The 13,955-nt window shown below is 30.9% G+C and overlaps 3 protein-coding genes across 3 annotated transcripts; 1 reads left to right on the plus strand and 2 right to left on the minus strand.

Annotated features, from left to right (window-relative positions):
- Positions 1-673: 673 nt before the first annotated feature.
- On the minus strand, positions 674-2,664 carry LOC108335469 (protein JINGUBANG). The gene has a single exon (XM_017571490.2). The coding sequence runs from the start codon at positions 2,234-2,236 to the stop codon at positions 878-880; it is 1,359 nt and encodes a 452-aa protein (XP_017426979.1). The 5' UTR covers positions 2,237-2,664; the 3' UTR covers positions 674-877.
- A 1,876-nt stretch (positions 2,665-4,540) lies between these two features.
- LOC108335472 (uncharacterized) lies at positions 4,541-5,330 on the plus strand. Its single transcript, XM_017571493.2, has one exon. It carries the CDS (start codon positions 4,697-4,699, stop codon positions 5,000-5,002), a length of 306 nt encoding a protein of 101 aa, XP_017426982.1. The 5' UTR covers positions 4,541-4,696; the 3' UTR covers positions 5,003-5,330.
- Positions 4,645-7,810, minus strand: LOC108335385 (uncharacterized). The gene is made up of 5 exons (XM_017571397.2): positions 7,656-7,810; positions 7,492-7,544; positions 6,491-6,667; positions 6,320-6,403; positions 4,645-6,220 (listed from the first exon to the last, which is right to left on the minus strand). Exons 1-5 carry the CDS (start codon positions 7,710-7,712, stop codon positions 6,052-6,054), a joined length of 540 nt encoding a protein of 179 aa, XP_017426886.1. The 5' UTR covers positions 7,713-7,810; the 3' UTR covers positions 4,645-6,051.
- Positions 7,811-13,955: the final 6,145 nt, after the last annotated feature.

The following is a 13,955-nucleotide window of genomic DNA, read 5'->3' on the forward strand; positions in this document are numbered from 1 at the left end:
CTATAAATAGAGATTTAATTTGGAAGTAACTTCTACTTTTTTTCATAATGAAATTAGTTTTTATTTTCAGAGGAAAATTCTGACTTAAACATACACGTTCTTCCAAGACAGAAACATCACACAAGAAGTATCTCGTCCCATTTCAGAAGAAATATTATTTATTATTTGTTTAAAAAATATCAAAAAAAAATTATTTATTATTGGTTTAAAAATTATCAACGGATACCGTGAATACTCACGTGTATTTAAAAAATATATTTTATAATTTGTTATCTCATTTGATTATGAATGATAAATAAATTTTCAAATTTGGGTGCAAGATAATGAATGGTTCAGGATGACATTATTAGTTTATTAACACAACATCACGTTACCCAAAAAATCAAGACAAACGCAAATGCTTAAGTTTCAGTTTCTTAGAACAAATAAGGTAGGAGTGTAGAAACAAATGCAAGCCAAAAAAAAGTAAAAATGAAGCCAATATTTATGTTTTGACAAACTCCCATATTTATTAATGTGTTTAGAATTTTAAACAATGTCGTTATTAATGTTCACAAAAAAACAAATATTTATATACGCAAAAAATTGTATTTAAATTTGTGATAAATAATTTATATTTAAAAGTATACTTAATCTATGAAATGACTGGATATACATTACTTTTGGTTCTTGTAATATCTGCGTTTGATTTTCCTCTTCAAAAATACGAAATTGTTGCCACAGACTTGGTGCATAAACCCAGAATTAGGAGTGGAAAGCATATAAACATAAATGTTGGAAGAGAACATATCAGAAAAACCAAACCTGTTCATACATGCTAACTAATTAACGAATCTATGACACAGATATTCATGTCGTTGGAACATATGATATGGAACTAGAATCTCTTGGACCCCACTCTCTTCAATGATGAAACTATGGGGAAGATATCAACACTCTGCCGTGGTGCTTGGTGGTTGTGTTGTGCAGTTGCATTCTCGGAGACCTTCCACATCTTAACGGACTTATCCAAACTGCCACTGTACAAAATCCACCGTCGCTCGTTGCACATGCCGTCGAGATCCCTCTCCGCCGCCAGACACTTAACCGGGCCACAGTGGCCGGACAAAACATTAAGACACGTGTGCTCCTGACTCAGTGATCTCTTCCACACGCATATGGACATGTCAGCAGACCCACTGAAGACCAAACTTCCTGCAGCCGCCAAACACAAAATGGCCAACTTGTGTCCCCTTAATGTGCCCCTGTGCTCCCAATTTGTCTCTCTCACCCAATAATTCACCAGCCCATCGGAAGAACCAGCGTATAAAAAATTCCCCTCGCCGCTCATCGTCAGCGCCGTCACCGCACACTCTTGCTTCAACAACGTGTGCGAGAAAAAATGTTTTGTCCTTTTCCCGTGAACCTCCCGCCGCCAAATCTTAACCGAGCCGTCAGCCGAGCCCGTGAAAACCAAGTCGTCCAACCCCACAACAAGCGCATTAACAGCATCGTCATGGGCTATCACAGACTCTAGACACTTGAAATTGGACGTTCGCCACACTTTGAAAGTTCTATCCCACGAGGCAGAGTATATATAACAATGATCCTCTGTCACGGCCAGACATGAAATGGCGTCGTAGTGTTTAATCCACAAGACGTTACGGTGTCGTTTCACTTCCACGTAATTACTTGGTTTCACCGAACATTTTATGTAGTTTCTTAACGTGGGCAACGTTGCCACACGCTTGTGTTGTTGGTCGTTTTTCCCGGAAACTTTCCACACTCTTATCCTTCCATCTTGGTGTCCCGTGAGGATTTTTTCCCCGGCGATCACAATCGCTTTCACCAAGCCGCTGTGGCATTTGAACCCCGTGAACTCCTTTTGGTTCTTCCACACGCGAATATTTTTACTCTCTGAACCCGTGTATAACAACTCCTTGGTTGCAGCGAGGGAGTATATGTGACCCTCTTCTCGGACTAAGGACCCTATGAGAGCCTCGTTGTCGTTGGAGGTAGAACCTTCTTCGTTCATGTGAGAGGACCATGGCGATTTCGATAAAGGAGAAAGGGAAGGGTCGTAAGCAGTGTGATCTATTGCCATTTGAGGATCCAAATGAGGTGCGTCCAACGTAACAGGGCTATTTATTCTTGGATGGTTATCAGAGTTATAACCATCGAATTCGTCTTTCTTTAACTTTCCATACTTTTTTCCATGGGAGCTTCCTTCCTCTAACAATCCTGTCATCGTTCCCATGCAAGGGAATGTAGCAGTAGCAGAAGCAGAAAGGTTCAAAGCCAAGTTAAGCTTTTTTATTTGTTTTAGAGAGGAATTAGCATTGAGGATTTTTGCAGTTAATGTTTGGTATTGGGGTCGTGGTGAATTAATGAGTAAATGTTAATGTTAAGGATCAGTTGAGGTACCAAACCGCCCAACGTCGTTGAATAAACGTTGGGAGGTTTGGTATTGAGGTTGACAAAGGACTTTGTTTGGGACGCAGTGGTTGTTTGGTAACCTTATGCATCTGATGTTGTTGTCTAATTATGTTGTGCCACGCTTTCTGCGTATATGCCTATGACTACGTGGGTTAACTTCCCTGTCAACCTTTAATTAGGAAGAAGATTGTAAGATTAGGTAACGAAAGAATCATGTTATGATTAACTTACATTGCTATGATATGAGGAATTGCACTCTTTAGATATGTTGAACGAATGAACGAGATTATTTGACCTGTTAAACGAGTTTGATTTAGTCAATAAACTAAAATTGTAGTTTTCACCCACTTCCAAAGAAAAATAATTGGTGCTTATTTTTTCCCACAAAAAAATTACCCTTTATTTTCTCAAGTTTTGCCAAAACAAGAAATTCTGCAAACGCTCAACACTTATACACCAGATCAATTTTAGTTAAGTCACCATTTGATTAGTACAATATACTGAAATGTTGGGAAGTATATTTTAAATTTATTGTCACTATAACCATGATGGTGCTGAAAGGTTACAGGGATACACCATTTTAAAAACAAATACAAATATTTTTTAATCAACAACTCTTTTTGGCATGCGATAGGAAGAAAATGAAAGAAAGAGATATTTTTTTAATCTTATTTTAGTTTAAAACTTTGTACAATATAATAAGAGAAATGAAAATATTAGTAAGTCGTGTTTTTCTTCACAATTTTATTTGTTTTCATATTTTCTCTTAGGGTTAAATATGTTTTTAGTCCCTAAACTATTGGTCGTTTCTGGTTTTCGTCCCTCTTTCAAAGTAAGGTACAATTTGGTCCTCATTCTTTTCGAAACGTTCGTTTTAGTCCTCGAAAACTAAACACTGTTTAAAAATTTGGTCGTCATTTAGCAACAAATGAGGACTAAAACCAAAATTCTGAGGACTAAAACGAACGTTTCAAAAAGAATGAGGACCAAATTGTACCTTACTTTGAAAGAGGGACGAAAACCAGAAACGGCCAATAATTTAGGGACTAAAAACATATTTAACCCTTTCTCTTAAAATAACCAAAATTACATAGAAGTTGATAGGTTGTTTATTTCATGTTTTTTTTTCAATATAGTATTATCGTTTTAATTAAAAGTTTAAAATGAAAACAATATATTTTGTTAAAACACCTTTTTAACACTATTTTTCAATGATTGAAATTTGTTCAAAATAACTTTCTTTTCTAGGTTCACCTCTTATATTGCAATTTCTTTCTTTCAATTATAAATAAAAGTGGATAAATTATTTATTGGTGATAATCACAACCCAATTTTTTATCCAATCATCCTGACCCTGTTTTTAGTAATCCTTTTATCCAATAATATATCGATTCTGTTCTGCAAAACTTGAAAAAATTAACCCTAATAGTTATCATTAAAATCTTAAACTTTTGTTTGAGTTGAGTTGTGAAAACTGACAGAAGCAAAGACAGAGCCATTAGTTTACTTGAAAAAGGAAAACTACTAACACAGCCCATTGTTTTTCTACCAACACGTTCCCATCGAAAGAGATCACTGTCAACCATATCTTCAATAATTATAGCTACTGCACTCTACTTCCTACATCTTGTCTCTCTTTTCTTATTTTTTTTACAGGGGAGGTTCTGATTTCAGTTATCTGAGTGCCAAAATTTGAATTATGAACGAATATCTGAGAAAGATTCCTAGTTCCCATCACACCTCCATCTTAAAAATAAAGATAATGAATTTTACCTACAAATTGGTAATACAATATATTCACAAGAGTAAAAACTATAATAAGAATTACTCCAGAATTTTTCTCATATCATGTATAAACTGGACACGTATTTTAAATATTATATATATATATATATATATATACACACAATTATTTTAAAGTAAAATAATCATAAAAAAAGTTGCATAACATGACAAACACTCTTAAAAGCTACGTGACTTTTGTATCTATTTTTTGACATCACAGAATACAGGCAGCAGAATATCTTTGGTGGTTTGATGAAAATGCGGTGAATGTCTGAAAAACCTTTTATTAGTTAACACGCAGTTTTTGTCTCTTGGACGATACTTACGTCTGCATCCCTTGTTTGAGAGAAACAACAGGCTTTGGTTTGAAGAGAAGCCTGAAAGTGAAACCCTTCTTATCGGTGATCTGTGCTTATATATTTCAACGTCTTCCACCACTTTAACATTCATGTCCTGTGTTTAGCAGCATTCTAATCAAACAAAAACCTAAACCAAAATGGATTTCGAGATCTCCAGACCCGAAGCAGAGACTGACAAGTCGAGCCGCAGACACGTGCAAGACAAGGACTGTGACCCAGTTCATGGTGTCTCAAGCCAACTCCAGTTGAAGTCATCCTTGTCTTCCAAAGCATCAACACAGACCCTTAACAAACAAGAAGTTCTTCATCGCATTCGACACCGCAAGTCCCTAAACAGAATCAAAGGCGCTTTTGATGGTCTTTTCGGCAGCTCCAAAGGCAACACACCTTCAGCTCAAGAACAGATTTGGCTCCAACAATATGATGTATTCTCTGCTCCTTGAAATACATGCAACTCATCACAGCTGAGACATTCCCTTATATTGAATGTGGAAGTACTAAACTACGGTATATTATCATTAGTCAAATTACTAGATTTGAACGTTGAAGAAATGATTGTGCCACGGTAAATTAACAAGATTTAATTTGTAGCTCAAACCACGATCAATATAGATCAGATGTTAGGCAGAACTTCTACTCAAAAACACAACTTTACGTGTGCCTTTTTCTTTATCCTTGTTGTCCTTGAGACAGAAACTTCAACCAATTTATGTTGTGTTTGAGTTCCATTTTCAATTACTTTATTTAGCTTTTGAAATTTATAAACATAAATTCTTGACTGTAATCTGTTAGGGCAAAGCAAAAGTGCGAATTGAAGAGGGTGAACAGCATAAAGGAATTGATGATGAGTTGTCTGTTTCTACTTTTTTTAGTTTTGAAACATCTATCACCAAAACCAATTTGAGGTTTTGATAAGAAATTACTTAAGAATAGAATCGTTTAAGATCACAATTTTAATACCAGAGGTGATAAGGAAATCAGACAAGCACTCGGTGTTATTCCTACTTCCAAAATAAAAGAAAATAGGACAAAAATTACTACCTTTCAGTACTACTTTTTACGCGGATAAATAAGCAAATTCACTACTGAAAATGTATTCCCCATTTCCCTCGAATTGACATAAATCTCTAAAAAAGATTAAATATTTTCATACGAATAAAAAAATTAAGCAGCAAATTACAGAGAAAAAGAGTTTCAATTCTTATTAAAAAAATTAATTAATATAAGAATACCTTCCGACCATACCCTTTATTCATCCGCACAAGAAAAGACACACCCTCCATTTTCTTCTTATTTTTGTACAATAAAATAATTTTTTACTCAACTTCGATTTCATTTTATCTTTCCTATTTATAATCCAAACAAATTAGAATATCTATAGATTACAACTCAGTAGGGTGGACCAACAGCAGCAATAATCATGATAGCTTAAAAGTAAATATTGCAACAATAACCCCACTGGCCAAAAATTAAGACAAATCAATTAACATTATCATTTCCTGCCAAGAACCCCTGAACGAGAAAGAAGACGGAGTGCTCGCTTGGAATTGTTCAAAACTGAAGACGATCTTCGAACTGACATTTTCCTTTCTTTCAAGAACTCCAGGGCACTGTTTGAGCATTGAGGAGGACCTATTTTGCTCAAAATAACAGGTTTCAAACTGCAAGTCACGGTACGAACACAATAAATACAGGACAAAATGTAACACGAATGCATCGTCACAGAAATGAATGCAATAAAAAAGAATGAAAATTCTAACCCTGACTTCCTTGATTTTCTCTTCCTTGAAATGGTAGACTTTGTTTCATCTTTCTCCTCCTTAGTGTCAGAAAATGAAACATGACTGCAAGCGAATTATAGCATCTTAGAGATTTGTTCCAATAAAAATACACATATCGCACAAGAGAAAAAAAATGGCAGATCTACATACTTCTCACGTGCAGCAAGCATTTGGACAATGTCCTCGGGGAGAAATCCATCGGCTGCTTTCAGTTTTTGCGGAGGTTCAGAGTCTATTACAATTTGAGAATTTTTACCAGCTTTAGATGGTCTAGGAGTTATGTTTTGGGCCCATTTCCTCCTACGCTCTTTTGCTTCGCGTACAACCCTACCAATCAAAGTCATAGAGTCATTTAATTGATGGTTCTGCAGGAGACCAAAAATATATCCTACAAGTGACTAACAGAGCTTAAGAGCATACAAGTATATCTTAACCTATAAATCTTCAACATATATCAATCCATAGTTTAAGAAACAATTGATAATATAATATCCTTCCATGAACTTGCAGATTCCCAATTCACTGATATAGAGCTAAATAGCCCTTAGAAATATACCCTGAACAGGCCCAGGTTTGCGCAGTTCTCTTATTTTTTCAAAACCATTAAGAACCAAAGTGTTAATCAATGAATAACACTTAGCAGCAACATATACCAATCCATAATTTAAGAAACAATTGACAATATAATATCCTTCCATGAACTTGCAGATTCCCAATTCACTGATATAGAGCTAAATAGCCCTTTTAAATATACCCTGAACAGGCCCAAGTTTGCTCAGTTCTCTTGAGTATTTTTTCAAAACCATTAAGAACCTAAGTGTTAATCAATGAATAACACTTAACAGCAAAATGAGAACCTCTCAAACTCGTGTCTTGCAATAAAAGAAAGCTAGTGAATCTACTCCGCAACATTCGTAGTCATACTCCCTCCTTACCCAACCAACCCCTCAATGGTATTTAGACCAAGCTTGGAATTAGCCCAGAATCTATATACATTGGCGAGTTTTTATTCAACTCTATTGAACCATGTTTCAATAAAAAATTAGGGAAGTTTACCAGTTTTTTATTCAAACAAAAAACTTATTTTTTCAGTTTTACTCTAGACAACTTAGATTAATAAACAGAACCTCATAACACATTTAAAGCAATACCTGGATTTGTTTTCTCTTTGAACCCTTTGAATCTCTTCGTCTTGCCGTAAACCCTGCGATGGTCAACCTTGTGTTAAGTATTGATCTTGTTACCAGTCAGGTCATGAAATTGATTGGTTTAATTGACAACAAAAGAAGAAGAAGAAGAAGAAGAAATCATATACCTGTTCTGTTGTGAATTCCTCGGGGGCGTCGGAATCGTTGTCTTCTCTGACCGACATCGATGCTCCTCTGAAAATCCTTCTTTCACCTTTGAAATCGAATCAGAAACTCTTTCTAGGGTTTAAGCAATGCATACTTTATGTTTTGTACCACGCCCGGGACAGTGAGTAAAATATTTTATTGGGCTATTGGGCTAGTACAGGTGAGAGCAAAAGCCCGCTGAAATTTTCTACAATGGCCCAAAACAAAAGGCATTAAAATGTTCAATAAATTAATATTATAATTATGCATGTTAACTCATAAATTATTCTAAGAATAATTTTAAAAAAATACTCTTTCAAAATATTTATTTTCTTCTATTATAATGATTGTAGAAGGAAAAAAAATAACTTACATTTTTCATACCCCAATTATTGTGCATATTCTAATAGCTTGTTTCTAAATATTTGTTAGTTTTATTTTTCTCATTGTGAATTAATATCATTGGAAAATTTAAAACGATGGGAAAAAATTTATTCTTCACAAAGAGACATCATTATAAAAATAAAAACACCATTATAAATTATAGATTCAAAAATTAAATTGCAATATATCCGGAGTCCTATCAAATGTAGAGTTTTGTTTTAGTAGACGACAATTCTGCCAAGAAGGGTCATAATCACTCACTAAAATCTTGTCCTAAATTTTCTGCATGTTGATAAGCTTGAACAAATTATAGAGTGGCTTCAAAGTCAATAGGCAAATAATGTTTCATAACATCAAAACAACACAAACAAATTATGCAAGATTTTTCTTTTATCGTTCAGAATTTATGATATAAGAAAAATGATCAGTCTTGACAAAAAAAAGTCATTGAAATTGGAAATAAATGAAATGAAAAAGTAGTGAAATTGTAATTGACCGGGAACATTTAATAATTATATGCATATCTATGACTAGGACATGATACTAGAAGGGTAACATGCTGAATTGTTGATAATTTAAATGTTTTCTTTTTAATTAATCATCATCTTATTATAATTATTCTTTTATCATTTGTATACTTGGAAACCCTTTACATTCTTTCACTCTAGTCAATATGTTATGATTGTTTTATGGTATAAATTCTTCAAAATGACAATGTAAATATACTCTTGAATAGGGATTTTTTTTTTTCATTTTATTTATCCTTCTGCTGCGTGCCCAATCGAATAAATGACTTTTTGTGTCAACTTTTAAAATGAAAGGAAGCCTGTCTTCTAGAAAAATAAATTTTAAAGCTTCTGCTTTTGACTTGGTGGCACCACGCTTTGAATTTGGGTTAAAAATCAACAAAATTAACCTAACTCTTGAAAAGGGAAGTTTTACTTCGTTGTTTATTAGGGATTATACTGTTTTTTTTTTCATTAAAATATACTAGAATCTCATAAATTTCTTTTATAATTCTAATGCATGTGAAAAAAAAATGTGAAAAGTGAAACTAACATTTCTACTAATTTCAGTAGTTGTATTTTTTTTATTGTTATCGATGTTTAAGTGTACGATTTATCATACAAGAGAATAATTATTCTTTTTAATACATATTTAGTATAACAATGTGAAAATGCATATAAAAAAGTTGTAAGAAATGAAAGATTTGTTATTTAAACTTTCATGGAGATTATGAGTTGGAAAAATCATATTATCATTGCAATTTAGAAAGTGTTATTGTGTTCTCTTTAAATTTATAAAGAAAGATATTAAAATCGTATTCCCTTCTTGAGTAAAATTATATGATTGCGTATTGTTAGTTTTATTTCTTCTTCTTTTTTGCCTTTCATTTTTGTACCATAGGATGCCTTATCCTACAACGGTCGACCGGTAACCCAGGCGACCTGAGATGTCGTGAATGTCTTAATGATCGTCTGGGTTACCGGTCGTCGACCACTTGGTGCTCGACAACCAAAATAATATGTCGCGACACGAAGCGCTCATACAACATGTCGCCTATCCATGTCGACACACAGAACGATCGACATGCGGCGTGCGATATTTTAGCATACGGTTTAGCGGTTACAGATAAGCAGTTACACATGTTAGCTAACCAACGCCGTGGATCACGGAAGCAATTGACTCAGTATCAACACACAATCTAGCAGTTACAACTTCTACACAGTCCACTTCGGTAACTGTCCGGATTTTCAGGTAACAGTTTGTTTTTACTGTTTTAAATATACGAAACACAAGAGAAAAAAATGTACGTTTTTCTCATATAGAAAATTAAGAAAGATTACTCCTAATCTGATTGATCATATCCCTTTCTGACTTGAGCGTCGGAGTGCCTTTGCAGGTACCCAGCCCATCTTTACTCAGAAAAGCAGAGAAGAAAGAGAGAAACAGCACAGTAAAAGCAGTACAGAGAAGAAGCGGTCCAGAGTTGTTAGGTTCGAATCTTGGTCTCCATATCCCTACTGAAACAATTTTAGTTGTCAATCATTATGTTTTTAGATTGATACACTTTAAAAAGGTTTATATTTATTGAATTAATACGTGTCCATAATACGATGATTTTAACTCTTTGATATTTATTATAAATTAAACTTTCATTCTTAATATTCTCATTCATCTGAATCTTAATGTCTTCTATTTCTTGTCAACATAAGGATTGATCTTGGGAGTATTAAAGTGAATTCTAAGTGTAAGTTTGGTCTCACAATGAGGAAAAAATCAACCTAAAAAACTGTATATAAAAACAAAATACAGTATACATCTATTGTCTTAAGAATTAAAAAAAAAAACTAACAATTAATAAATCAAAAATTCACTTTTCTAGTGCAATTATAATAATAATAAAATCAGTAATAAATTCAAACTTTACTTCTATTACGAAATCAGGTGCCTCCTGATAATATAATTACTAACAAATTTAAACATTAAAAAAGTAGCGCAACAAAATTTGAAAAATCAACATATTATGTGATCATTACAAAATGGGGATTATAGCCGTGGAAATAAAGCTCCAGTATCTTAATTCTTTGGTTATATTTATTCTTAGAAATTATAAAAACAAAATTACGGTTTCATAGCATATAACTAAATATATATTTGTGTTAGTACAAGGTCCCAACATCATTAATATTGAGCAGAAATTCCCATAACGAGAAGGAGTCACAAATGGAAACTACTTAGATTCCCACGTAACGTTGTGACCTAGTTAAACTATTTCTCAAAATATTTCTCCACATGTTTTGATCATGATAATTTTTTGATGTAATTGCTCGTAGAATCATTTCGTTTTGTTTTTTTTTTCTAATAAGCAAACCAATTTTTTTTCCATGAGGATTTGCAAAATATAAATAGAATAATAAATTGACACATCTACATTTATTTAACATATTTTTTTAATAAAAAAATAAAACATATTGTGTTAAATGAGTATAAAATTGTGGGCCACTAAAAATAATCTCATTTATTCCCTTTTAGCATAATCAACATAAGTTGTGATATTAGTAACACTAATAAATCGAATCTTCGTTTTTTTTTTCTTTAACAGTATATGGAATTTTGAATTTCCAGTAAAATACGATAATAGAATGAGTAACGAATTGAAACTTTACTTCTCTTGTGCAATTGTTTGCATGATTGGAATTTGCCTTCAATGAACGATAACAATCATAAACTTGAGTTTTTTTTAAAAAAAAAATAAGTTAAAAGTCCAATTACTTTAGCTTAATTTTTTTATTCCATAAATATATACTAAACGCTGTTATCAAAATACAAACTTAAAACATGAAGATGCATTTTGAATTTAACTTTTTTTTTTAAACTAAGATAGTTTAAAAAGCAAATTAATTCATGTAACAAATATAAACACGTTATCCCTTTTTTTCTTGGCAGTGTTTGTTTTGTTGACTCTGGATTGCTTTGTCTGTTGTTATGCTTAGATGAGAATAGATTGTTCTAAATTGAATTGACTTGGAAAAATGCAGCATTCATGGCTATGGCTATGCCCTTTAACTACCACTTGACGTAGTATTATAGTATGACACCAACTTTTATAATTTATTTTTTCTGCCTTATTACATCTTAAAGATTGAAAGAAAAAAGTAAAAGAGAGATAGAAAAATGTGAATTCATGCAGCCGCAACTTGTACCGTTCTACAACTGGCACTTACTGACATTGAAATAATATGTTATTATCAACGTCCATTTATGTGCTTGCAAGTAGTAATGAAATGGCAATTCATATAGTTAATTTGACATGGACATTTCTATAAAATTAATTATAGATAATTGTATGAGATTTCATAATCCCATTCTTTGATCTTAACTGGCACAGTGACAAACTGCGTAAAATGTATGAACAAGTCCAAATGAATTCCACACAAAGTATACATGGTATGATTGTTTAAATGAATCACTTCTATCATTTAATTAAATCAAATTAATCTAATTTTTTTTTACTATTTAATTTATTTGAATCATTATTGATAAATATTTTATTTTAATTTTTACTGTTTAATCTCGTAAATTATGATTGAGTTTAGTTTAAATTTTTTATTTAGAAGTAATAATTTCCTTTTTAAACTAAATTGAAATAATAATTGAGTTCATTTTTTCTTCAAAATAATTTAGTTTTTTTATTTCATTGAGTATCAATTTAATTTTTTTACATATATACACACGTTTATTAACAGTAGTAAACTATTTTGGTCGTGGATAAATAAGTAAATAAAAATATTGTTTAAATGGAAAACAATTTGCTAAAATTGTTGTATATAATGGGAAAAAATGTTACAGAAAACTTGTTTTTTTTTAAGAAAGATTAAGAATCTGTATAGGTTGTTTGGGTCTAAGAAATCGGATGGGTGAGAGTTTATTTAACCGATAAATATGAATCCAATTCTATGGATGAATAATATCTTATTCGGAGATGCTCTCGTACATATTTTACTTAACTAAAAGTTAATTAAGTATTGAAGATTCTAGTAGAAATAAAAAAAAATTATAATATATAAACTAGAACAAATTTTATTTTATAGAGTCATAATGATTGAGTTTAGATTTAAGTTTTCTTCTCAATATCATGATATATATCTTTTAATTAAATTTTGGATCTATTTTATCACTTATTATTGAGTTTTTCTCGATTTTCACATTTTATGTTATTACTGTAATAAGAGAATGCATTAAATATTCCACATAAAATGAAACTTTATCATATATATATATAACTATAAAAAAAATTCTCACTTCACCAATTAATTTAAATTCAAACTACTTAAATATAATGTTCAATTTAACATATGTGGTCAAGAATGAAAAATATGTTTTTTTTTTTTTTATAATTAGAGGAGTTATCATATGAAAATGAAACCTTTAATAAATTCGCTTTTACATAATAGGTATAAGTATTTTAACTATTATTTCTTATCAATGAACGAAATATATAAATTTATTTGTATATTTTTTAAGAATTAAATGAATCAAATAAGATTATTAATCAGAAGAATATTGATAATTAATTTTTTAATAATTTTATTATTATTATTATTATTATTAAATTTGTGTTTCTATTTAGACTTATTGAATTAATTTTCTTTTAAAATTATGATTTCCTTTAAACGTTTATCTTGGTGCTTTTTCTAAACAAATAATTTTATTCAATGTTATTTTATTATACAATTAATTTAGATTCTAATTTAAGATCAAAATTTTATTTAATTTGTATTTAAAATAATTTTTTAAAATAAACTTAATTAAAAAATATTAATGGGTATCTAAATAAACATGTCATAAATATTTTGTGAATATATTTGACAATTATTATTTTTATGTAGTTTTTTAGGTTAATTTTTTTTAGTTCATAAATTTAAATGTGAAATTAAAATTTATTTATGTCTCAAATTTTGATATATTTTAATTTTTAAATTTTAAAAAAATTAAATAGATATAATTTTTTTAATTCAATAACATTAACTCTTTTTTACTTGTTAAAATATGTTTTAAATTTACATTTAAATTTAAATGTACCAAAAATGGTGTAAACAATATCCACATAAATCGTCGTTTAAAATATCAAGAGAGTTTTATAATTGAGTTAAAAAAAATTAAATATATTCATTTTTGAAAGTTTGAGACTTGTATACCAAATTCTGTCTCCAAATTTAGAAAGTAAATATTTCACTATAGTAAGTAAACTATTTCATCTCCTCGTACTAATAAGTGATTAGTTTATTTGTATGTTTTAATCCATAAATTTAATATTGTTATAGACAAAAATATTTAGTTACATTTTTTTTCTTTACGATGTGAAGATTTATGAAGCAATTGAATCATTTTCG

This window comes from Vigna angularis, chromosome 10 (genome assembly GCF_016808095.1).
Source record: "Vigna angularis cultivar LongXiaoDou No.4 chromosome 10, ASM1680809v1, whole genome shotgun sequence".
In the NCBI taxonomy this organism is placed as follows: Eukaryota; Viridiplantae; Streptophyta; class Magnoliopsida; order Fabales; family Fabaceae; genus Vigna; species Vigna angularis.

What these genes read in the sequence shown, in the direction of transcription:
- LOC108335469 (XM_017571490.2), bottom strand. Translation starts at nt 2,236, where the DNA reads ATGGGAACGATGACAGGATTGTTAGAGGAAGGAAGCTCCCATGGAAAA.
- LOC108335472 (XM_017571493.2), top strand. Translation starts at nt 4,697, where the DNA reads ATGGATTTCGAGATCTCCAGACCCGAAGCAGAGACTGACAAGTCGAGC.
- LOC108335385 (XM_017571397.2), bottom strand. Translation starts at nt 7,712, where the DNA reads ATGTCGGTCAGAGAAGACAACGATTCCGACGCCCCCGAGGAATTCACA. An exon ending in CAAAGAGAAAACAAATCCAG is followed by an intron (nt 6,668 to 7,491) that starts GTATTGCTTTAA and finishes TTTGATTGGTAG; the next exon opens with GGTTGTACGCGAAGCAAAAG. An exon ending in AGAAAATCAAGGAAGTCAGG is followed by an intron (nt 6,221 to 6,319) that starts GTTAGAATTTTC and finishes CGTGACTTGCAG; the next exon opens with TTTGAAACCTGTTATTTTGA.